Genomic DNA, 24,438 nt, shown 5'->3' on the forward strand with positions numbered 1-24,438 from the left:
TGAACATTTATCCCTTGTTCCTGTCTTCAGGGGATCTAGTTTACTACAAAGTTAGGATTTTGCTGTTTGTTGTTTTATAGCCACATAAAAAGCCTCTATACAGATTGGAAGCATGTTAGCTTTACAGTGTTTAGAGTCCTAAATGCTCTGTGAGCAGGTTCAGTCTACATTGTTACCATATAAAACTAGGTGACTTCTGTTTCCTGCTGAGTTAATAGCAGCACATAAACAAGCAACATCTGTAAAGAAGAGTAGGTTTTAAATTTTTTTAGCATCCACTTAGATTTAATAACCTGAAGGGAGAAGCAGTATCCCATAAGGAAATTATCTGCTTTAAATAGAGAGTTGGTTTTAATTTCATTTATTGATATCATTGAATTAATAAAAAAAAAATCAGGTAGAGCACTTACCTACTATGCGTGAGAACCTGGCTGGGTTCAGTCCCCAGTGCCACAAAAACACTTGTCACAGTACCACATGCCTAGGCTACAGAATAAGGTCATGTCTCAGAAAGACTAAGGAAGGGAGCAGGGAGAGTCATACACATTTACAACAAAGTCAGGTGGCTTTTTCAACATAGAGAATTAATTAGGGATAGCCTCTAGCTTTTTGGTTCACTCTTTTTTCTAATTTTTTTATTGGATATTTTATGTATTTACATTTCAAATGTTATCCCCTTTCTCCCTTTTCCCATCCCCCATTCTACCACCCCTCCCCTAGCTTCCATAAAGATGTTCCCACTCCAACCACCCACTCCCACCTCATCCTTCTTGGTTCACTTTTATGTGGCTTTATTCTCAGTTTCTAATTTTTTTCCATTTTTAACTTCAGAGACAAATTTGTATTCTTTCTGTTGTCCCTATTAATGATGCCCTTTGTTTGGTTGGTTTTTTTGTTTTGTTTTGTTTTGTTTTGTTTTCTATACTCTCACATTTATCAATGTTCCTTTGTCCAGCAAGCTACCAGACAAAGCTGTGGTACCAACAAAGCCATGGCATCCACTGAGAAAACTAAGGATCAAATCCCCCTCCTTATCCTATCAGAAATAATTCTCCAGCATTGTCCCCCCACCTCCCAAGTAGTTGCTTGGAAACTACCACTGTTCTTATGGTACAGAATGTAGCTGTCCATCTACATACAAATACACTGCAGAAAAGTATGTACTCTTCAGGAGCAACTTTGTTCTACTTCTCATTAGAAAAAAATGCTTTGGTGATGATGGTTTTATAAAGAGGAAGGAAATTGTAAAGCAGACTCTGAACTCTACCCATAGTTTTATTTGAGCCATGCCTAGAAATTACTAAGATGGAACATCCAACTGCCATATCCCGTGTTGTTTATGATTCCTAGTAGCCATTATGACTACAACATATGAAGAGTGTTAACTACGGGATTTCTCTAAATATTAGCTTCATACTCTTACATACATGTTAATACTAAAAGAAAGCAGGTTTTTTACAATGACGTTGTATAACAAAAGTGTAGCATCTGCTGGGCAGTGGTGGTACATACCTTTGATCCTATCACTTGGAAGGCAGAGGCAAGTAGCCCTCTTGAGTTTGAGGCCAGCCTGGTCTACAGAGTGAGTTCTAAGACATCCAGGGCTATACAGAGTAACCCTGTCTTGAAAAACAAAAGAAGTACAGCATCTTTCTGAAGTAAAGATTTATTATGCAAAAGTACAGTCCTTTTCCGGCTTAATAGCCTACTTCTGAACCTAGGAAGAGAGAATTCTTTGGAGCTCATTGTGTGACAATTTTTCCAGGCATCAGGAAAGAATCTGAACTTGAATGATGAAAGTCAGCATGGCTTGCTAATGCAACTGCTCAAACTCACCCACAACTGTCTGAACTTTGATTTTATCGGCACATCTACTGATGAGTCCTCCGATGACCTGTGTACAGTTCAGATTCCCACCAGCTGGAGATCAGGTAACAGAGAGCTCCAACCTAAGTCTAAATCTGCCTGCCCTGTGTCTGTAGGATAATCCAGAGAGGCCTTGTAATTCTTTGTTTACTTTGAACAAAACTTAGTATTTCCATGCCTTTGTTTACAACATGGTGAGAGTTCATGGAGTAATAAATTTATGGAGAACTTAAAATTACTGAATATCACCTCTGCCCCAGACATTTTTGGGGGCTGGGTGGGTTTGTTTTTTTAATTTTATGTGTATGGGTGTTTTACCTACGTGTATATCTGCGTACCATTTGTGTGCCTGGTGCTCTCAGAGGCCAAAAGAGGATATTGAATCTGCAGGAACTGGGGTTACAGATAGTTGTGAGCCACCATGTGGATGCTTAAGAACTGATCCCAGGTCCTATGGAAGAGCATCAAGTCCTTTTAACTGGTTAGCCATCTCTAGCCACTATTTTTGTTACTTAAAAACAATGTCATGTGGTGTTACTCACTTGTGGTTCCACCCGACACGAGAGGATCCCAGATTCAAGTCCAGAATGGCAAGACCCTGTCTTAGAAAAACAAGAAGTATTTTTTCCTAAGGGTAAACATGTGGAAAGAGGGGTTACGATTATCTAAAGCTCCTTGAGAGTCAGAAAGACAAACGCTCTGTAGAGGAGTTTAAATTGGTACTTTTTTTAACCTAGAGAAAAAAGAAAACAATCTCTAATAGTCTATCACTTTCTAAGAAAATGATACTTCTTTGACAAATAATCAGAAGAATGTGGTTCCTAAAATATAATGTGGGTAGAAAAATGCAAGTAGGCCTATACAGGTATAGTAAAGGCATGTCCTTTGTCTTTTTTTCTCCTAGCATTCTTAGATTCTTCAACTCTGCAGCTGTTTTTTGACCTGTATCATTCCATTCCTCCATCGTTCTCACCTTTGGTAAGTCAGAACCACAGTTTGTAAAACAAACCTGTTTTTAGAAAGTAGTGTTGCTAAGTAAATGGTAGAGTAAGCCAGATGTGATGAGAGGAAGGGCTCTGTGTGTTCAAAGACAGCTTTATTTATAAATCAAGCTTAAGGACAGCCAGAGCTACCTAGAAAAACCCTGATATAAAGGAAAAGAAACACCACTAGGATTAGTTACCCAGATGATGCTGAGGTTGTCCTAAAGGTTAAAGTAGCAGAGTCTTCATTGTTTTTACTTATTCTTCATTCTGTAGTCAGGTTATGGCTGTCAGCTCTTTTTGTCCTGTCTTGTGTCTGTAACCCTAGAGCTTGCCACAAGCTAATGTGTGAAGATCCATTTGATACTTGTCTAGCTAAACTTTGAGACTGGCATGAGATGTTTTTAAAATCCTTCAGGCATTCCTGTAATCCCATCACATGGGAAATAGAGGCCACTATATTGGAAATTCAAAGTCATCCTTTCTCCCACATAACAAGTTTGAGGGAAAAAAGAAAAGCAAGTCCCTGGGGCAAAGTCACATAGTGATAAATGATAAAAATGAAAGACCAATGTGCCTTTTTCCAAAAAAGCATTGGGGTGCTGTCAAGAATGGTATGTCTGTCCTTTAAAGCAATAACTTAACCTTAAATCAGAAGGTCATTCAAGTTCTAAAACTTTGTAGGTTCAGGCATTTATAGACTTAAATACTATTGTACATGAAATATACATAGGAACACAGTAAAGTAATGGATGGAAGTCACTTCAGTCAGGAGGAGTAATCAGTGAAAACAGACTTTTTTACAATGGAGCAACTCATAGTGACCCAACAAGGCAGGTGACACGTGCCCTTTAGACCTTTTGGAGCTGGTGGGAGTGGAAGCCTAGGAGAGCTCAACCTATATACTAGGAGACAGCATTATAGCAAAAGCTTTTGACAGGATATAAAGAAACTGCCTGTTGAGGTCCAGTGGGAGTGGGAAGGAGAGCACTTTTGTCTTTGTACCACTGACCTCCTAGTGCTTCCCATATGTCTGAAGCTGACAAACGTTCACCTTCCCGGGAACAGATCATACAGAAAAGACCTGAACCTAGATCTGGAAAGACAGACAACAAAGAACTAGCACAGTATTTCCTACTTTTTTTTCAGGATTTCACCTGATTATTTTATCATAGTTCTGTAAGCATAATTTTATTTTATTAAAACAAAAAATCTAAACCTCAAGCTTTATTGAAACTGTAAATTACTTGGCATTTTTAAGGCTTAAGTATAGATAAAGCAGGACCAAAGAAGTGATTGGAGTAGTCAGAGATACTATCTAAGGGAATTCTCCAAGCTGAATGTGGCCATGGTGCGTTGCTGTGATGAACTTAGGTTGGGTGCTTCTTTGATAAAGCAAATGAATATTACTGAGGCCATAGATGTCAGTCTTACTGAATGTGTGTGCTGTGCTTTGCTTGCAGGTATTGTCCTGCTTAGTACAGATTGCCTCAGTCCGGAGGTCCCTGTTTAACAATGCTGAGAGGGCCAAGTTTCTCTCTCATCTTGTTGATGGTGTTAAACGAATACTGGAAAATCCACAGGTAAGATTTCTGAAAATATATATTCTGAATTAGAATAAGGCTGACTGTGCAAGTCTGAAGGAAATTCAATTTGGGCTACAAATGGCAGAAATCCTGGGAAGCAGCTTGGCCTGCACCTCTAAAGATAAATGGGTAATTGTAGGGAGGATTTGCTCCAGAGAGAAGCTTGGGCTGTGTAGCTCCAGAATACAGTAATCAGGAGGAGAGGTCATCAGATAAAAGCCAGCAAAGATGGAGCCATTTTGATATGAGTGACTTAACATATGAGGCATCTTTAGGTTGAAAGGGAAATACTTTTCTCCAAAAATACATTTCATAAATTTGGTGGCTTTTTTTTTCCCCTTTAAATACCGCTTTTTTTTTCAATATTCTCTATAGTTTGAAAAGAAAAAATTCTAGAAGTGGTGGGTTTTTAAATATATTTAACTTTGTTCCTCTCTTTAAAAATGCCTTTATTCATTCAACAAACTGTATTAAGAGTTGCTATATACCAGGATTGTGTAAGTGAATAGTTTCTGTCCTGATCACTGGTAGAGAATAATATTCAGGGAGCTGGAGAGATGGCTCAGTGGTTAAGAGCACTGACTGCTCTTTCAGAGGTCCTGAGTTCAATCCCTAGCAACCACATGGTGGCTCACAACCATCTGTAATGGGATCTAATTAATGGATCTAATTAATGTCTTCTTCTGGTGTGTCTGAAGACAGCGACAGTGTACTCATATAAATAAAATACACCTTTTAAAGAAAAGAATCATTGATTAACTTTTAAAAAAAGAATGATAGTCATAAGAAAATACAAATATACTGATAATTTACATTTTATAGTACTGGATATAATTATATACTAGTATATAATATACCTCTAATAGTTGTGATATAACATGAAACACTTGTTCAGCTTTTGCTAATTAAAAAAAAGACTAAGGTGCTTCACTTAGCAATCATTTCAACATATGTGGAAATGAAATTAATAAGCTTCCCTTTGGTCTGTGAGAAACAAACATATCTGCATATAGTATGAGCCCTCTGGGTCCTGTTTCATACTCTGCCACTTGAGGCTAATGATCCCATCTCATGAGTAACCCGTGTTTTCAGTTGACAGGATAATGAATGGAATCAAACCTTTTAAAAGTAACGTTTTACTTGTTTCCAAGCCTTTTGAACTGTGTTGTTCTAAATCATGATTATTTGCAGACCAGAAGCTAAAAAATGCCCTTCCCTTTGCCATGCTAGGCACATGTTATTCTTGGATTGTGGTGATCATATTTTCCATTTTACTTTCTTCTTATGCTATTGCCAGAGTTTATCAGACCCAAACAATTACCATGAGTTCTGCAGACTACTGGCTCGGTTAAAGAGTAACTACCAATTGGGAGAACTGGTAAAAGTGGAAAACTACCCTGATGTTATTCGGTTGATAGCTAACTTCACAGTGACCAGCCTACAGGTTTGTCTCTTTTACTGTGTCTTTCTGTTTAATTATTGGGATCTCTCCTCTTACATAATAACCTTAAAAAAACATCATTGGAGCTGAAGTATAGCTTGGTGGTTGAGCACGTCCCTAACATGTATGAGGTACTCATTTCAATCTTCAGAAACACGGGAAGAAAGATTTTATACCTGTAAAATACCCTGCAGAGTAGTTACTATCATAGACTATTTACATCCATGAGTGTAGGAGATGAACTGGAGTTCTAGTTCAGTGGTAAAACACTTGTCTCATGTCTTTGAGACTGCATTTGATCCCAGCACCACAAGAAACAGAGTTCAGTAACTTTGCTTAGAGGAACATGTAGAAATTATAAGGACAATATTTAAAACTGAGAAGGGCTAAGGACATAACTCAGTAGTAGAGTGATTACCTACCACACTTTAAGCCCTGGGTTATATCCAGGACTAAGAGAAGTCTTTATTATCCCTCTGAAAAGCAGAACATAGAACAGGACCTAGACTGAAGAATGAGAAAAATAGATACCCCCCCACCCCCACACACACACACACTCTCTCTCTCTAATCAAGATCTTTTGCTGTGCAGTTTACATCTCACACAGCATTCATCTGAGAGCTTCAGTCTCATCCCTGGGATTTCTGGCTCACTAGTTTCAGAGTGGGACTTTGCCATCTCAGAATTTCCTAGAAGCTGACCAGCAATTTTCCTGCATTCTGATGTCTCAGACCCACTTCCATGCATCATTCTTTGTCATCTGGATTTATGCAGCCAGCACTGAAGCACCTTCTCATTAAACTCTTGAATCTGAAGTACTAATGTTTTCATAATTTTTTTGATAGTATAATAAAATACCATGACTAAAAGCAACTTACAGAACAGAGTTTGCTTGGTTTGTGGATCCTGAGGGCTGAGTCTATTGTAGACCATACATGGTGGTACTTGTCTTTAATCCCAGCACTCAGGAGGCAGAAGCAGGTGTATCTCTATGAGCCTCATCTATGTAGTGAGTTCCAGAGCTTGATAATTAGAGCCTGTCTCAAAAGAAAAATACAAAGAGTCCATGCTGATAGAGGCAAGCAGCAAAAGAACAAGTATGGTGGCTGGATTAGGGAGCTGAGCTCACATCTTCAGTAGCAGGAATAAACTAAGAGTGAACCTGGAAAACCCTGATCCTGTAACAGACTTCCTCTAACAAGACTGCACCTAAACCCTCCCAAACAGCACTGCCAACTGGTAACCAAGTGTTCAGTGCCCAAGCTCATGGGGGACATGTGTCAAAACACCAGAGCTAGTATCTGCTTTGAATTAGCATACACAGATGCGAGCCTCTAAAAACTTATTTGTTATTCTTTGTGTCGGCCTTGGATTTTGTGTACAGAAATGAAATGTGTTTTTTTGTTGATTTTAGCACTGGGAATTTGCTCCAAATAGTGTGCACTATCTCCTGAGCCTATGGCAACGGCTGGCAGCCTCTGTACCATATGTCAAAGCCACAGAGCCCCATATGCTGGAAACATATACTCCAGAAGTCACCAAAGCCTATATCACATCCCGTTTGGAATCTGTGCACATCATTCTGAGGTAAGAAAACATACTGCCACCACATTCCTTTATCAACAGACTCGAGTCAGATTTATTAGAAATCAACAGGTCCCAAACAAACAAAGGAGAGACTAGCACTGTTTTTTTGTGGCCAACTGTCTTTGTCTTTCCCTCTAGTACCTTGTTCATGTCCTTTTGTATTACTAGCCACAGCAGTATCTCATGTGCTTGCCCTTGCCACTGATAGTCTTTAAATGTGAGCACACAGGAAGTAAAGATATAATGTCTAAGTATGGAATTTAGTGGGACTTCTAAAGAAATAAGTAGATAAATTAGATTACAAGGTCAAGTCATGACTGACTCTTGATTTCAGAGCTTGTAAGGAGATGTAGTTCAAGCAAACTTATCATTGATTTAACATGTTAGCATAAAAGTTTTCATCTGTTTTGGTGACTAATTGGACCAGAAATCCATAATTAAAGAAATGTCAGACTGGCTCAGCAGTTAAGAGCATTGGCTGCATGTTCAATACCCAACACCCATGTAACAGCTCACAACTATCTGTAACTCCAGTTCCTGGGGAATCTAACACCCTCACATAGACATAGATGCAGGCAAAACACCAGTGCCCATAAAATAAGACAATTAAGTCATTTTTAAAACGAAAATTGTCAGGCCTTTTAAGACATGTCTTATATTAAATCAGATTGCCTTTCTTTAGGGATCTTTCTCAGATCTTTTCATTGCATCTCATAATATACTTGGATCTGGGTCTACAATATTTGGGTTTGTTTGTGATATTTTATTGTTCGGTGTTTTGGTTTGTGGGGTTGTTTGGATTTTGTCCTTTATTTACTCAGAGTCAAGGACATTCAGTTGTCTTTAGTCTATGGTTGATGGATGTTTCTCTGTCTGTGTCTATTTGTTTCTTCTTCCACAACCTCGTCCCAGGGACCACACTCACATCATCAGGCTTGACATCAAGTGCCTTTATCTGCTGAGTCATCTTACAGGCCCAAGTTTGTGCTCTTAACTATTTATGACTTAAGTCATTTCAAAATAGGAGCATTCATGAAGTTCACTGGAAAGCCTTTGTCTAGTCATTTGGCTTCCAGGAGGCAGCGCTGGGGTGGAGAAATGTGCAGAGATTCTAGACCCAATGAGCCAGTTTTAATAACTCTATACACGTGGGCATGTTCTTGCATTTCCTTTTTTATAAACAACAACTAGTAATAAGACCACCTCATGATCTTATGAGAATTAGTACAACTTAGCATTATATGTAGCATGTGAAAAACATACAGCTGCTGGCTGCTGCTGCTTCTGATATTGCCATGCTACAGTAGAACAGTCTCACCACAGGACAAAGTGTTATAAGAAATCTGAAGAATAGTAGATAAGGTAGGACCTGGTACAGAGCCACAATTAAGAAACCAGAGGTGAGAAACTAAGCTACCAGTTTGGTACCAAAGTATACAAGGCAAAATTGGGTATAAACCAAGTTTATAATAATAATAAACTTGAATAATCTTTGTAAAAAAAATTTTTAAATCATACTTTGTGTGATTATTCTTACAGTTATGTGTTTTCTGTATAGCAAGATTGAGTTTGATAAAATATGGGATTCGTCTAAATTTTCGCATTGCTGGGAGAAACATACTGCCTTCCTCATGAAAGTTTTTTAATTCCTTAAACTCATTTGACCACAGTAACTTCAGTTACAGAAAGAAGTGTTTATAGTCTTCAAAGTATACAGTTATCAGAAGGATGGGCTAGGAGGCCTAGGTAGTTCAGCAATAGAGTACTTGCCTGACATGTACCAAGTTCAATCCCAGCACCACAAAAACAAATTTTTAAAAAAGGAAGGGAAAAGAAGTTACTCTTTATGCTTGCCTCCAACACTGATTGACAACCCATCAATTCTCAGGACCAACTTGGTAAAGCAAAGAACTGATTCCTATAGATTGTCCTCAGATCTACATATGCACACTTTAGCATGCAGGCATACATAGTAATAGTCTTAAAATTAATTTTTAAAGAATTTTAAATAACTGGGTGGTAGTGGTGCACACCTTTAATCCCAGCATCCAGGAGACAGAGGCAGGTGGATCTCTAGTTCAAGTCCAGCCTGGTCTACAGAGCAAGTTCCAGGACAGCCAGGGCTACACAGCAAAACCCTGTCTCAGAGGGGAAAAAAATTTTTTTAATTAAATAAAAGGAAGCACGCAAGTTCAGAAGGGTTAGAAACATAAGACTGCCAGGTTCAATATCAATATCAGACAAACACCAAGGAGTCAGGAAGATTTGGGGTCAACAAATTAATCTGATGCTGGGACAAAGACATTTGTCTTAAAACTTTTTAAATACCCTTCCTTGGGTAAAATTACTATTGCTCCTCTATGGTTAGGGAGAAAGAGCTGCTGTATCAAGGAAATTAAAGAGCTGCCTTCTTTCTTGGGAGTAGGGATGGCCTGGAAGATCCCCTGGAGGATACAGGTCTGGTCCAGCAACAGTTGGACCAGCTGTCCACCATCGGGCGTTGTGAGTATGAGAAGACATGTGCGCTCCTTGTGCAGCTGTTTGACCAGTCAGCCCAGTCCTACCAAGAACTGCTGCAGAGTGCCAGCGCCAGCCCAATGGACATTGCAGTGCAGGAGGGTGAGTGCAGTGTGCAGGGAGCACAGAGGTAGTCGGTCCCTTCCTCTCCATGCCTCCCTTTGCTCCCCTGCCAAAAAAAGGTTTATTGTCCACTAAAACACAGAGTGAATGAATGAATGAACAAGTGCCACAGAGGGCTAGGGCAGAATAGCTAAGGAATCTTGCATTCCTGAGATAATCCTTGTCTGATAGAGGAATGCTCATTATCTGATCACTTTCCCTCTTGATATCAACCTTAACAGAGTAAAATGGTAGCCATCTTCTATCAGAAAAGTAAGATTTATTAGAGGATTCTCAAGATCAAGGAGCCTTCTAATAACAGCGGCAAGGGGACAGTCACTGAATAGTCTTTTTCCTACTTCAGGACGACTGACGTGGTTGGTCTACATCATTGGAGCTGTAATTGGTGGCCGAGTTTCTTTCGCCAGCACTGATGAGCAAGATGCAATGGATGGTGAGCTCGTCTGTCGGTAAGTGTGCCCTATCATTCTACTTGACTACACAGTACCTGTTAGGGCCCTACTAACACTTCCTTCCCGTCAGTGCCAGGAAATCTTCAGCAGCTGGATGCCCATGAGGACATGGACCTGCTGTTGTGGCTAGCTCTCTTTGGTGCATGTAGTAAGAACTCTGCCTTTGACTTACACTAAAAACATGTTAGCAGTAATCAGTGGGGAAATGTTGTGTCTGGAATTAGGAAAACTAATGAGAGGATAATGATTGATCTATTCAGGGCTCGTGTCTAAGAGTTAAGAGAATGTGGGCTGTATTTGCAGTGCTGACAAATCTAAGAGGAAACTGGTTCCTTGGTGTCACCAAAAGTTAAATGGCAGCACTCCTATAGCCTGTCACAGCCCTTTGCCATACCCTTGTTTACCCACAAGATCTCACATTATATTGTATCTGTAATTCTCCTATTAAAAAAAGAAACCACTGAGTGTTGAAAGTTACTTAAAGTTTTTTAAGGGAGGAGGAAGAAGTAAGTAGATCTGTGAGTTCAAGGACAGTCTGGTCTACATATTGAACCCTAGGCCACCCAAGGCTATATAATGAAATTTTGTCTCAAAATAAATAAATAAAAATAAATCAGTTTACTGTAGTAATAATCCCATTACATGCAAACACAAATCCTTTTAAGACCAGTATGGTGGCATAGGCCTATAATTTCAGCTACTCAGAAAAGACTGAAGATAAAGATTTTGTCTCAAATTTCTACAAATGGAAAAAGGGACTGAGGATACAGGTTGATAGGAAAGCATAAGCCTAACATCCTGAAGACTGTGGATTCAATCTCAGAAACAGATAACTGAATAAGCAAGAAGGGAGGTTATGAGAAAAATTACTCAGCAATTTTCAAATCTCTGTCATGTAGAAGATACCAGGACTCTCATCCCTGCATCAGTATGTGGTAATTACACACTCTACAGCTTCTAGAAAGCTACTGCACATTACTGTAGAGTACAAGAAGAATGGACCAGATGTTGCTGTATGCTTTAAAATGATTGTAGAGCCCTGCAGAGAGCTGCCACCATTAAACATTGTGAACTTTTCAGATGTCCTTCCTAGGGAGGACACCCAGGAACCTGTGTCTTACATAGTATTGATCCCTAGACACTCTGTAAATCCAAGTCTTCTAAAGAAGACTTCCCATTTGTTTCTTTCTACCCCATGTTGTTTATCAGATGCTCTTTTGGCTTTTCTGTTGTAGAAGTGTACATGGTATTGTCCCATTTGCAATTCTTTTTTTTTTTTAATTTAAATAATTTTTAATAGATGTTTATTTACATTTTAAAACCACTAGCAACTCTTAAAGGTAGTGAACAAAGAAGCCATAAGAATGAAATTATAATGCCTTTCTGATACCACATATGTGTCATAATAAATATAGTTTAGACAGTGGCTTGTAGGCTGTCCTCTTGGGTGTTGCAACACAGTAAGTGAATCTAATTTACTTATATGTCATAGATAATTGCTGTGTTTCTGTAAAATGCCCAGCTATAAGAATGCCATTTTTGTTATGTGTAGTGTTCTGCCTATATGTACACCTGGAGGCCAGAAGAGGGTGCCAGACTACATTATAGATGGTTATGAGACACCATGTGGTTGCAGGGATTTGAACTCAGGACCTCTGGAAGAGCAGTCAGTGCTCTTAACCTCTGAGCCATCTCTCCAGCCCCAAAATGCTTTTCTTATTTATTCTACTTTGACCACATCCTTGTTTGAAAGAGAAGGGTACAGAGCAAGAGATTGAAGTCACTGGTGGTGCATCTGTCATTTGTTCCTGGAAGTGGTTTCTGCCCATGGTCTTTCTGCCAAGTCTCCCTTACTTTCAAGGCTCTGTGAGAAAGGAAGATGAAGAAGCAATGGGCTAGTCCAGTCCCATTTATCTGCATAGATGAATTTCAATGCAGAAGATGGCTTCATCCACAGTCTCATGGAAGTTCCAGAAAAAGATGATTACCTTTATATTTGTGCTTACCACTGTTTCTAAGTACTAGAGACTTGGTTTCCTCACCAATATTTAGTGCCTGCAGGAAAGATAATTCCCAGAGTGAGGGATAAAGACATGTTTGATGATTTTGAGCTAGCTTACATTGTTTACAGTACCCAAGATATCCTGCTATTGAGAGAATCCTTGCTCCTCTTCTTCCAGGGTGCTCCAGCTTATGAACCTGACAGATTCCCGCTTGGCTCAGGCTGGTAATGAGAAGCTCGAATTGGCCATGCTAAGTTTTTTTGAGCAGTTTCGTAAGATCTACATTGGGGACCAGGTGCAGAAATCCTCAAAGGTAACAGACTCACAGCTCTGTTTCTCTCTTCTCAGATGGAGGGGAACAGTTGATCACAGTTACAGTAAGGGTCCAGATTTCCAGTACTGAATCGTCCAAATGTTTTTAGAATAATCAATGCATTGGGTTTGTTTCTTTAGTGCTCCATATGCTTAACAAATGGCCAGTCGAAACATCTGTTGGACTCCCCCAAATTGGCAATTCTTGGTCTCTATACATACATGAATTGATGTAGAGAACAGCCGGTGGTTTTGGCAGTGTTTGGAGAATTTCAGGATTGAAAGGGACCAATAGGAGAACACAGCCTCCATCTAGAATTTAGACCATTGAAGCTAGCCTGTCCTTCAGTATATACTTCCCAGGACTGTCTGACATCTTGCACCCTGAGTGTGGACATATTTTAGAGATCATGGGTTTGTGATGGTTCTGATCTGTGTCATCTGATTATTTTCTCTTACTTTGCATAACACCAGCTGTACCGCCGACTCTCAGAAGTTCTGGGGTTGAACGATGAGACGATGGTGCTGAGTGTCTTCATAGGAAAAGTGTAAGTGTTGTGGCTTGCCGTCAGCAAGAGGTCCTGCTGTCCTGTTGCAGCTGAGCAGTGACCCAGGCACTGTGTTGCCACTGCCTTACTATTCCACCCTTGATCGTTTGCGTCAGAGAATTGTGCATTTGAGTGTGTGACACGCTGTGCTTAGATATGGCCCGGCCCCAGAGCATTCCAGGCTTGTGTAGAATTTTGCCCAATCTTCTCTTTGCCTCTGGAATCATAGTTCAAATCATGTCACAGCACTAACAAAATGGAACTGCTCCCTGGTGATTGGTGTTTGTCCTTTCACTCTTGACCATTGAGCTGTCTGGGATGCCCAGAGTAGGCATTTGTTTTCTGGTGCTGATTTCCATTAGGAATGCCTGCCCCATGCCCATGGGAAAGCCTCACTCTCACATGGGCTTACTGTTTTCAGGAAACATCATTTCTTCCAGGAGTCTTGAGTCTCCAAAATTTGCTCTTGCTATTTGAATGTCTTCAAAGTCAGTGCTCCTAATTGGCCCTTTTTCTGTTTTTGTTTTTGTTGTTTTTAAGTTATGTCCCTTGGTTACATTTTCCTCTTTAGGAGCTCAATTTATCAAAGTACACACTAGGAGTCAAATATTAATAACCCAGGGCTGTGTGCAAAGTACCATTTTGCTTCCTTGCAACTGTCCCAGCCTAAACACTGATATTCATGAGCTGGTTAATAATTTAAAATGGAAAAAGCAAAGGGGGTCTAAAGGACTCTGCCAGCCAAGAATCCAGAAGCAAGGGCTACTAGAGTTCTGCAGCTGACAGTGGATGGTGCAGGTGCAGAGTTGCATACGTCTGCATGTTATCACTGCCGCAGAAATCTCTTACCCTTGCTGCAGAAATCAGCCCTGGAGTGCCCCAGAATTCCAAGGGCCTGGGTATGGGCCAGTGTAGCTTTGGAACCAAGTAGTGAAGATTATCTGAAGGATAATTTTTCTAGTCAACCAAATGTAAGTACAGAGATTTTATGCCCTTTTTGTTTTCCTGTGGTCGTGATGTCTGTGAACTGGTGATGCAGATGTGTGGTGATTTGATTGATGAATTTCTTCTTTCTCCCTCAAGGAGATCAAACACATCAAAGTCTCTCTTCTTTTTTCTTTTTGTCCTTCAGCATCACCAACTTGAAGTACTGGGGTCGTTGTGAGCCAATCACCTCCAAGACACTGCAGCTTCTCAACGACCTCTCCATTGGATATCCTTTAAATTGGACTCTGAGCAACTCAGACACTTCCGTGGTTTCCTGCTTGTACTCCGGTGTATTCTGTTTTCCTGGCACCAAAGGCAGTACCTACACAGAATCTAGAATAATCCTAAGTCTCCAAAAGTGGAGCACCACACAATATAATAGTTGACTACAGATTTATCCCTGACTGGTCCTAAGATTTACAAATTAGTGCTAGGGACCCAGAATATAGCTCACTGGTATGTTCTCTAACTAAGCTTTTAGCATCCATAGTGGGGAAAAAAAGCCTCATGGCTCTTCGGTGTAAGTATTCTGACACTAGGCTTTCCCACAGAAGTAATGGCTTGCTATCCTTGATTTGAACAATGTCTGCTATAAAGTTTGTATTACTCCACAATCAGGAGCCAGTAAATACAGGAACCACTGTACAATTCCTTAAGCAACTTTTTCTCACTTCTTCAAAGACTTTTTATAGCTAGTGCCTTTCATAGTAAGAGACGCATTTTTCACAATGCACAGTGGATACTCAGGCAGGGCTTTAAGGCAGAAAGTCCCTCTTGAAATCCCTGCCAGGAGGAGCTACCATAGGATAGATTCTAGATCTAAGGAGAAATTGCTGTGGTACTGATTTTCTTTTCTCTTAATTAATTAAATACTAACAAACACTTCCTATTTGGCAGTACTGTACTCATGTGGCTTAAAAAATAAGATATCTAGGGAAAGCATACTTACTCTGGAACATTTCTTAGACTGTGCCACACTTTCCTTGACTGTGACCCTTTGTCTTTACATACAGTAGTGTAAGGAAGCTAGTGAAGCTTAGCGCTGTCCAGTTCATGCTGAACAATCACACGGTGAGTGATATCAGCCTCTCTCTTGTTGGTTCTCCAGCCATCCACACACACTTCCTTAGCACTGCAAAGCAGTTGTTTAATTTGAGGCCCCGGGTCCTGCATCTCTGCCAGATTACACTCCCATCACAGAGCTGCTTTTGGGGTCTGGATGCCTGAGCTGTATTAAAGTCACCTACTGCTGTATATACTTGGGATAAACCAATAATAACAGTCACAATAACTTTAAAAAGGGAGGTATCCATGTATCCTTAAAGAATGTTATGGGGCTAGCGTGCAAGGCTCAGTAATTCTGAAATTACTGACTTTCGTTCTACCTCTTAACCCATGTTTTTACCTTTTTAACTTGTTTTCTTTTCTTTCTTTCTTTTTTTTTTTTTTTTTTTTTTTTTTTAATAGAGCGAGCACTTTTCATTTTTGGGTATTAACAATCAGTCCAACCTGACAGACATGCGGTGTCGGACTACCTTCTACACAGCACTTGGGCGTCTCCTCATGGTGGATCTAGGTACTGCAATAAACCCTAGAGGTTCAAGACATAATCTGGCCCTGTACTAAATTTTTATCTGAGAACACAGAGTAGAAACAGGGCGAGTCTTCTCGATTGTTTCCACAGTGACGAAAAACATCTGAAATAACTCCCTCTTTTCACAAAAAGCACATTAAACTGCCATGCTTCCTCTACTGGTATAGAGTAACAATTCGCAACCAAGTTTTCATCTCGATATTTCATATCTTTAAAATTCTCTTCAAGCTGAATACAGTAGTATAAAGCTATAATTCCATTGTTTGGGAGACTGAAGGCTGTGGTTTTGAGGCAAACCAAAGAAATATAGTGAGATCCTTGTCTAAAATAATTTTTCAAAGATAAAATTCTTTGACTACAATATCTATACAATATGAGAACTATTAAGATTTTTTTATTGGCCAGAACTACCTTCACCCCTCACTAATGAGCAACCCACCTGACCCAGTCAGCAAAGCTTTAACTGTGTAGGTCTACAGTGCATATGAACAGGGAAGGTTAGTCACCTATGTAGCACTGGTGGGTCAACTAATCTTTGTTGCTCGGTACTGATTGTCATTGTGGTCTTAAGTTGTTTTAATTTAACCCTACTAAAATGACAGAACACCTAGGTTTATGAAAGATGCATGTGAGTAAAGCTTCCAGAAGCATCTCACCTAGTTCTAATGCAGTAGTCTTGGTCTGTTCTCACTGAGTACAAGATAAACAAACAGCAAGTAGTGCCTTGTGCATATATGTGTCTCAGCTAACTCTTGACTTGCGTTACTACTAATACCCATTGGGATAGTTAAGGGAGCTTTTGGATTACCTTGGGACCTCATCCTCTTTTACCAGACGTATTTCTCAAGCATTCACAGCTTGGATTTGTTGGCATCAGAGTCACACCCAGGGTCGTTTCCCTTGCAGGAGAGGATGAAGATCAGTATGAACAATTCATGCTTCCACTGACAGCAGCATTTGAGGCTGTGGCCCAGATGTTCAGCACTAACAGCTTCAATGAACAAGAGGCAAAGGTGAGTCCTCCACCCATGAACCAGTTGGCTTCCAGCTGACAGCGGCCCCTGTAAATCAGAGGGTGCAGCTCATCTACAGACTAGTTGACATCTGAGTCTCTTGTGCTCTTAAGATTTTAAATTGAAGTCTTCATATTAACGTGGATCTTAATCCATGCCTGGAGATTGTTTTTTAGATATGTTAACATGAAATAACAGTTTTCTTACTGTCTTTTGAATCACTGCTATATCTTGAATTGTGCCCCATTTTAATTTCTAATGCTGTTTCCTGGTAATTTCACTGTATTTTTAGAAGTGTTCTGTGGGTAATTTGTCTTTGCAAAAAACAAAAACACATTTTTATGTTTTCTACCTTTGTTTTCATGTTGTTTTTTTTTCGAGTTACTCAATTCTTTCTAGCTCTTTCTTATTATAAAGCTATAAAACTAGGCATATTGTTCCAAAAGTATTTCTCTGTGTGAATGTTTTTAGTTTGAAAGTAAACTTTGTCATCTTTACTGTTTCATATGTATACTGTTAGGTGCTTCTCCATTATCATGAAACTTTTTCTTCTTCTTCTTCTTCTTCTTCCTCTTCTTCCTCTTCCTCTTCTCCTCCTCCTCCTCTTCTTTCTCCACTTCCTCCTCCTTTCTTCTCTTCTTCCTCATCCTCCTTTCTTCTCCTCCTCCTTCTTTTAATTGCAAAAAATGTTTTACACACCATATATTTTTATCGCAATGTCCGTTCCCCCAGCTTCTTTCAGGTTTTTCCTACCTCTTTAACCTCTCAAACACATTTTCAAAACCCATAAATAATGGCATTTTCATTATCATTGAGTTTTTGCAACTCCTTATTTCTGTAAGATTTCTTTTGAGGAACCTAGGAATTGTGGCTCTGTCATAGGCCACTTACTAGAACACTGGAAGCACCTGGGTTCAAACCCCAACACGACAGTAAAAAATATATATATATTCTTTAAATTTTCATATTCTGTGTGTCAATTTCTGACTCTCAAATTTGTCATTCGATTGTTACTCTTCTGTTTTTCCTTGTACATACATATTCACCTGACCTTATCAAATTCTGAAGACCTGAGGATGGTAACATTGGTAGTAATACTGTTGCAGTATCCTAAGGGGACCCAGGCTGAGCAGAGAGCCACCAAATACCAAAGAGGTATTGATGAGAAAAATGTGAGGTTTTAACCTGACAGTATCACTGAATACCAGCTCTTTCCCATCATCTTAGTTCCATTCAAAGCAAGTAATAAGACTACCTAAAGAAACCACATTGGCAATGAGCTGCAATGGTCACCCATTATTTCTGTCATGGCCCATGTACCAAATCTTTTAGGTTGATGTACCTTAGGCTAGAAAGGTGAGCCATGGTATCAGCTCAGAGAACTGTTTACTTAAAGATTACTGTTCATAGAGTAGTACAACAGCTTTTGTTAAACAAGTCATCCTCAAATCCCCAGGCATTCTAATGATGATAGAATATAAATGGGTTTCTGTTTTAGTCTTTTTTTTTTTTTTTTTTAAGGCAGGGTTTCTTTGTATAGCCCTAGCTCCCCTAGAACTTTCTCTGTAGATCGGGCAAGCCTCAAACTCACAAAAATTTGCCTGCCTCTGCCTCCAGACCAAAGGATCTGGGATCAAAGGTGTGTGCCACTACTACCCAGCTTATATAATAGGTTTTTTAGTCATCTTATTAATCAGGATGCCCAAGTAGACATTCTATTGAGAAAGAAACTGTTGGATTTAATAGCTTGAGAGAGAAAGAGAGAGTATGTGGTCTGTGGTGCGGGTGTGTGGTGTGTGTTACAGAGTGTATGTAGAGGCAGGAAACAGCTCTCTGCAGTCAAGTCTCTTCTACCTGTAGATGGGTTCAAATTTAGGTCACTAGTTTGCAAAAAAAGCACACTGAGCCATCTTACAAGCATCAGATCTAGCATCTTAATAGAAGCTCCGTGTCCTACACTGAGAAGCAACACAACCATGGAAAAGTTACCAGGCCTCTTCTGTAAAAGGAGAGAGTATAATGTATAAACAGCTCTGAGGGTTAACACATTGGTCTTACAGCTAAGTAGCCAGGGTACAAGGGAATATACTATGTATACTCCCTTTTTCTTCTTAGAATCTACACTTAAGTTCCTTTAGGTTAAAGAACTTAGGACATAAGCCTCTTCTACCTTTATATGAGCTTTTTCCCCCCTTGCTTTGATACAACTGGGTTATTTTGCTTTCCTGTTGTGTATATATATGTGTTTGTATATATATCCTTAATGTCTTAAAATTTTAAAGTTGTCTATTTGTAGCATACATGCAGCCATGGGTTCAAGCTCCAACATAGGGAATAAAATAGCTTAACTTTATTTTTGCAATAGTGAGCATAAACCATACTATTATTCTGAGTATAGGGTATCTGTCTCTTATCTGAAATGCTTGAGCCAGAGATGTTTGAGATTTCAGATTTTTTAATAGATTTTGGCATATTTGCATATATATATAATGAGATATTTTGAGACTGGGGCTCAAGTATAAATACAGACCCCAGTGTGTTTCATATTTTGTGTACTTCGCCTGAAGATAATGTTGTGCTTTTACTATTAGTCATGAGGACTTTGTTTTGCAGTGCATGGGTCTTGGGGATCAGAACACTGACCTGTCTCCTGCCCCAGTGACTCTGTGTAAGAACAATCTCATAACGTAGAATTTTCCACTTACTGAGCATACTGAAAATTAATTTGAGATTTTTAAAATGTAGGATGTGGGAATCAGGTAAAGTGCTTTTTCTTACACATGTGAGGCCCTCAGAATTGCCCCTGCCCCACTTACCTAAAAAATATTTTATATTTATAGAGTATTTTGAATTTTAAATCTTGTTACAATAAATCTTCAGCCTGCATATCAAGTTTCCAAAACTAATTTTTCAGATGAAAAGATTCCATTCTAACATTAAGAAATAGATTCAGAGTATTGGGGGAGGGTGTTTTGCTTGGAATTCCTGTCAGAGAATTATAATTGGAGTGTTTTTTCTGTTTCTACATCCTGCTACAGAGAACTCTGGTTGGCCTAGTGAGAGACCTGAGAGGGATAGCTTTTGCCTTCAATGCCAAGACCAGTTTCATGATGCTCTTCGAATGGATGTATCCTAACTCAGACTGAGAACATTGCACAGACCATATATAACTGGAATGTAGTTATAAGATAGGAGTGTGAAGGAGAAGGGGAAGGAAGGTTGGTGGTTCAAGAAGATGGTTATCCACTGCAGTGCACTCAGGACACAACCCTGCCCCCTGATTCGTATATAAACAGATATACTTCCCTGCCCCCTGATTAGTATACAAACAGATATACTCTCCTGGTGTCTGTCTCATCTGAGCTCCAAATAAGCGTTGCTGTGGAAGCAAATCCCAGCATAGGCAGCAGCTGCTGCGCGTGCATTGTACTGTGTGCGAAGAAGCCACACATGGCAGTACACACCTTTAATCCCAGCACTCAGGAGGAAGACACAGGAAAGAGGAGCTTTAACTTGGAGTCCAGACTGGTCTACACAGCAAGTTCCAGGATAGCCATGGCTACGTAGAGGAAACCCTATCTTGAAAAAAGAAGGGAAGGGGGAAAAAAAAAAAGCCAGACATGGTCTCCTGTACAGGTGACTATAAAAAGCCTTGTAGAGTTAGGAAGAAAGTCTTAACTATAAACCTTGTGTCAATCATCAAAATCTGAGTACCTGTTTCTCCAGCATAAAAGAAAGTTGATCTCCTGTCATATAAGTGGTGCAGTATAAATAAAAATACGAAATACACTGTGGTAAAGGCATTGAGAATTAAAATGTATTCCTTAAGTCTAACAGACAAACATTGCTCACTCACATAGAAAAATTCCGCAGGAAAATAAAGAGCTCTAGTATGGATTGTGCTTGATAAGCACTGAAAACTAAAATCTCTGACATCTAGATTCAGAATTTCTTCCTTAGCACCTCCTTTATAGATATCCCTCCTACATGCCAATTCTCCAGCGGGCAATTGAGCTCTGGTACCATGACCCAGCCTGTACCACGCCTGTGCTCAAGCTGATGGCTGAATTAGTTCATAACAGGTAAGCGTGATGGGAGGTGCTCTGCTACTTGAGAACCCCGAAGATAATTCACTTACTCGTGCTGTGAGCAGATTGGGGCACACCACTATCAAATTTGCAAACTTCTAAAAGTGTATGTGTTCTCATTGTTTGAAAAATAATTTCCAGCCACACAAAGCCATTACTATCTGCAGGAAATGCATCACCAAGGGGGCACAGGATATCCTGTTTTATTTGTCTGTTGTAGAGAGGGAAGCAGGGTGTTCTGTTCTGAGACAGGATCTCTGTAGCCCAAGGTGAGCCTGAAACTCCTGATCTTCATCCCTCCTCCTGGGTTCTAGGATTACAGGAGCGTACCAGTATACCTGGTTTCTGCAAGCTTAGGACCAAACCAGGGCTTCCTGCATGCTAGAAAATATTCTTAACTAACCAAGGTAGATCTCCACCCCAAAGTGGCTATCCTTTTTTCCCCCACTGCCCCTAGGATACATTTTTTTTTTAAGATTACATATTACATATACGTACACCGTAGCAGTCTTCAGACACACCAGAAGAGGACATTGATCTCCTTACAGATGGTTGTGAGCCACCATGTGGTTGCTGGGATTGAACTCCAGACCACTGGAAGAGCAGTTGGTGCTCTAACCACTGAGATATCTCTCCAGCCCCATACATATTCTTAATAAGAAGTAATCTTGGCGGCCCAGATTGGTTTTTGGTTGTTTTTTTTTTTTTTTTGTTTTGTTTTGGTTTGGTTTGGTTTGGTTTGTGTTTTGTTGTTGTTTGGCTTGGTTGATTTTGTTTTTAGCCTTGGCTATTCTAAAATTCACTCTGTAGACCAGGATGTCCTCAAACTAATGGAGATCCATCTGCTTCTGCCTCCCAAGTACTAGGATTAAAGGTATGTGTTACCAACACCCCACCCCACAAACACACCCTGGCCAAGAGTGGTGTTTGTTCTCTTCCACTGCCCAAATATACACAAGTTTGTTTTCTTCCACTGCCCAAACATACACAAGTTGATGGTGCTGGCCATTTTATATTTCAGAATAGGGATTTATAAGAAAAGATACACTGTCTTAAAGTACCCATAGTTTGTTTGAGAATTTTCTTTTTAATTATGAGTGCAGGTGCCTGCTCAGGTAAGAAGCATTGGCTCCCTCTAAATAAATCTATAACATAATTAATTACAGGAGGTTGTGAGCCACATGACATGGGTGCTGGCAACCAGATGGTGGGTCCTCAAAGACAAGACTTCTCTGTGTAGCTGTGGCTGTCTGGAACTTGATCTGTAGACCACCCTCCTGCCTCTGCCTTCCGAGTGCTGGGATTGAAGGCTTGTGCCAATGCCGCCCAGCTTAAATCTTTTCGTAATAAAGATTTATTAATTTAACTGAGTATTTGGCTCTCTTATAATACTAATAACAGGAAGCTAAGGCAGGAGGATTGTTTCAGGGTTATCCAGGCTACAAAGTGAAATCGTGTCTCAAAACAACAGGAAAAGGCTAAGGGTACAGTGTTTGCTGTATACATGTGAGGATCTGAGTTTGTATTCCCAGCACCCATAGAAAATTTAAGTATGGCCATATCGATTAATAGTCCATACACTGAAAGAAGAGATAGGCAAATTCTTACAGTGTGCTGGCCAACCAGTATAGGAGACACTGTCTCAAAATATAGTGGGAAATCCAGGAATGATGGTACGTGCCTTTAGTCACAGCACTTAGTGGGTAAGGCAAGAGGATCTCTGAGATTGAGGACAGCCTAGTCTACATAGTGAGACCCTGTCTCAGAAAAAAGATGTGGAGAGCAGTGTAAGGAGACCGTAGCCTTTCTCCAAACACATAGGAAGCACACGTGTACACACATGCATACATCACTCTCTTGCACGTGCTCCCCCCCCCCCATATAAACAACATGGGGAGGTGGAAGGGTGGAGAGATAGTTGTTTATTAGCCTAACTATAGGTCCACCTTTTTTCAAGGTAATAAGAATTTCAACACACCTAATTTTAGATGTGTTTTACTCTTTAGGATAAAAAGGGGGGGGGAGTGTGCCTTGGCTCTGCCTTTGTGGGTATGATCAACAATTTCTTTTGGCACTGTTGATCCCCCCCCCCCTTGGATTTTTTTTTTTTTTTTTTTTTTTTTTTTTTGAGACAGCTTTCTTTGTATAGCCCTGGCTGTCTTGGAACCCACACTGTAGACTAGGTTTGCCTCAGTCTACCTGCCTCTACCTCCTGAGTGCTGGAATTAAGTGGGATGTGTCATCACCACTTAGCTTTTAAAGGAAAGCCGCAGGCAGCAACCATGGCCTCCTGAGTAAATTTCATTCAGGGCTTGCCCCCCCTGTTTATTTGTTTGGGTTTTAGTTTTTCAAGAGAGGGTTTCTCTGTGTAGCCATGGTTGTCCTGGAACTCTCTATGTAGACACAGGTTGGCCTTGAACATTAATTTTTAAAACTACTATAGTGATGACGTGTGTAATACTCAGAGGGGCCATAACTTCTCATGAGGCCTGTATTCAGGAGCTGTTAATTTATAAAATTAGTATCTTAAAGCACCTGGTCTTAGTCAAGCAACTTCTCAGCTGTTGTAGACAGTCTCTGCCCTCAATTAATGTAACATAGTAAAAAAAGACACTAAAGATGAGTTTAGATTGCTGTGAATTTGAGCTCAGGTTGGGCTTTAATAAGTACCAGACCAGCCTGGGGTGTAGTATCAGACCCTATGCCCCCAAAAGTAAGATGCACAGAAAGAATTTTAGATGTGATTAAATATTGTTTATGAAGAAGTAATTGTAAGGAGTTGGAGAGACGGTCAAAAAAAACTTTTAGAGAGACTGATATTTAGGCTGGGATATAAAACTGCTTTAACATCCTAAGATAGTCTCAACTTGCTGGACTTGTGGCAGAGCATTGCCTCTATGAGTGAATCCTGGTGAACAAGCAAGCTCATAGAGTAAGTCAAATTCATGGGCCAAGGTGTCAGTGCTCAGAGCCTTGATACAGAAGTACCAAGTAGTATTGAAGAGTAGACATTTTCCTCAGTGAGAAGGTACTAAGCATTTTAAGCAACTTTGTCTATGATTTGGTTACATCTCTGGTTATTCTGGCTGCCAGCCATATAAAGAATAGACTGACAGAGAGTACAAAGAAAGCACATAGGAAGTAAGTGGCTTCAGGACTTAGTCAAGAAGACATCTTGAATGTCAGCAGGGTGTCACAAAGGTAGCTAAAACACATATTCTGGCTTTAAGAACGATCAGGAATCAAAATTAAGATTATTAGCATTTATTCTTCCCTGTCTGGTATTTGAGTTAGAGCATTCCAGATCTCTTTGTATTCTTAGAAAGTGCTAACAATAA

General features: G+C 39.9%; 1 protein-coding gene across 4 annotated transcripts in view; it reads left to right on the top strand.

The window, feature by feature from the left end:
• The window catches only part of XPO7 (exportin 7), a gene marked incomplete at its 3' end in the record, with an annotated part of 88,046 nt that overhangs the window by 49,946 nt on the left and 13,662 nt on the right, over positions 1-24,438 (top strand). For all 4 annotated transcript variants that reach the window (XM_080926354.1, XM_080926352.1, XM_080926353.1 and 1 more), the window contains exons 7-21: positions 1,766-1,931; positions 2,771-2,844; positions 4,313-4,432; positions 5,733-5,879; positions 7,291-7,463; positions 9,889-10,082; positions 10,447-10,552; positions 12,736-12,871; positions 13,345-13,418; positions 14,551-14,631; positions 15,413-15,476; positions 15,873-15,981; positions 16,906-17,012; positions 20,051-20,139; positions 20,987-21,094. In XM_080926354.1, the coding sequence (XP_080782480.1) occupies positions 1,766-1,931; positions 2,771-2,844; positions 4,313-4,432; positions 5,733-5,879; positions 7,291-7,463; positions 9,889-10,082; positions 10,447-10,552; positions 12,736-12,871; positions 13,345-13,418; positions 14,551-14,631; positions 15,413-15,476; positions 15,873-15,981; positions 16,906-17,012; positions 20,051-20,139; positions 20,987-21,094 (1,748 nt within the window). The remainder of the gene's footprint in view (positions 1-1,765; positions 1,932-2,770; positions 2,845-4,312; positions 4,433-5,732; positions 5,880-7,290; positions 7,464-9,888; positions 10,083-10,446; positions 10,553-12,735; positions 12,872-13,344; positions 13,419-14,550; positions 14,632-15,412; positions 15,477-15,872; positions 15,982-16,905; positions 17,013-20,050; positions 20,140-20,986; positions 21,095-24,438) is intronic.

This window comes from Micromys minutus, assembly GCF_963924665.1.
Source record: "Micromys minutus genome assembly, chromosome: 12".
Lineage (NCBI taxonomy): Eukaryota > Metazoa > Chordata > Mammalia > Rodentia > Muridae > Micromys > Micromys minutus.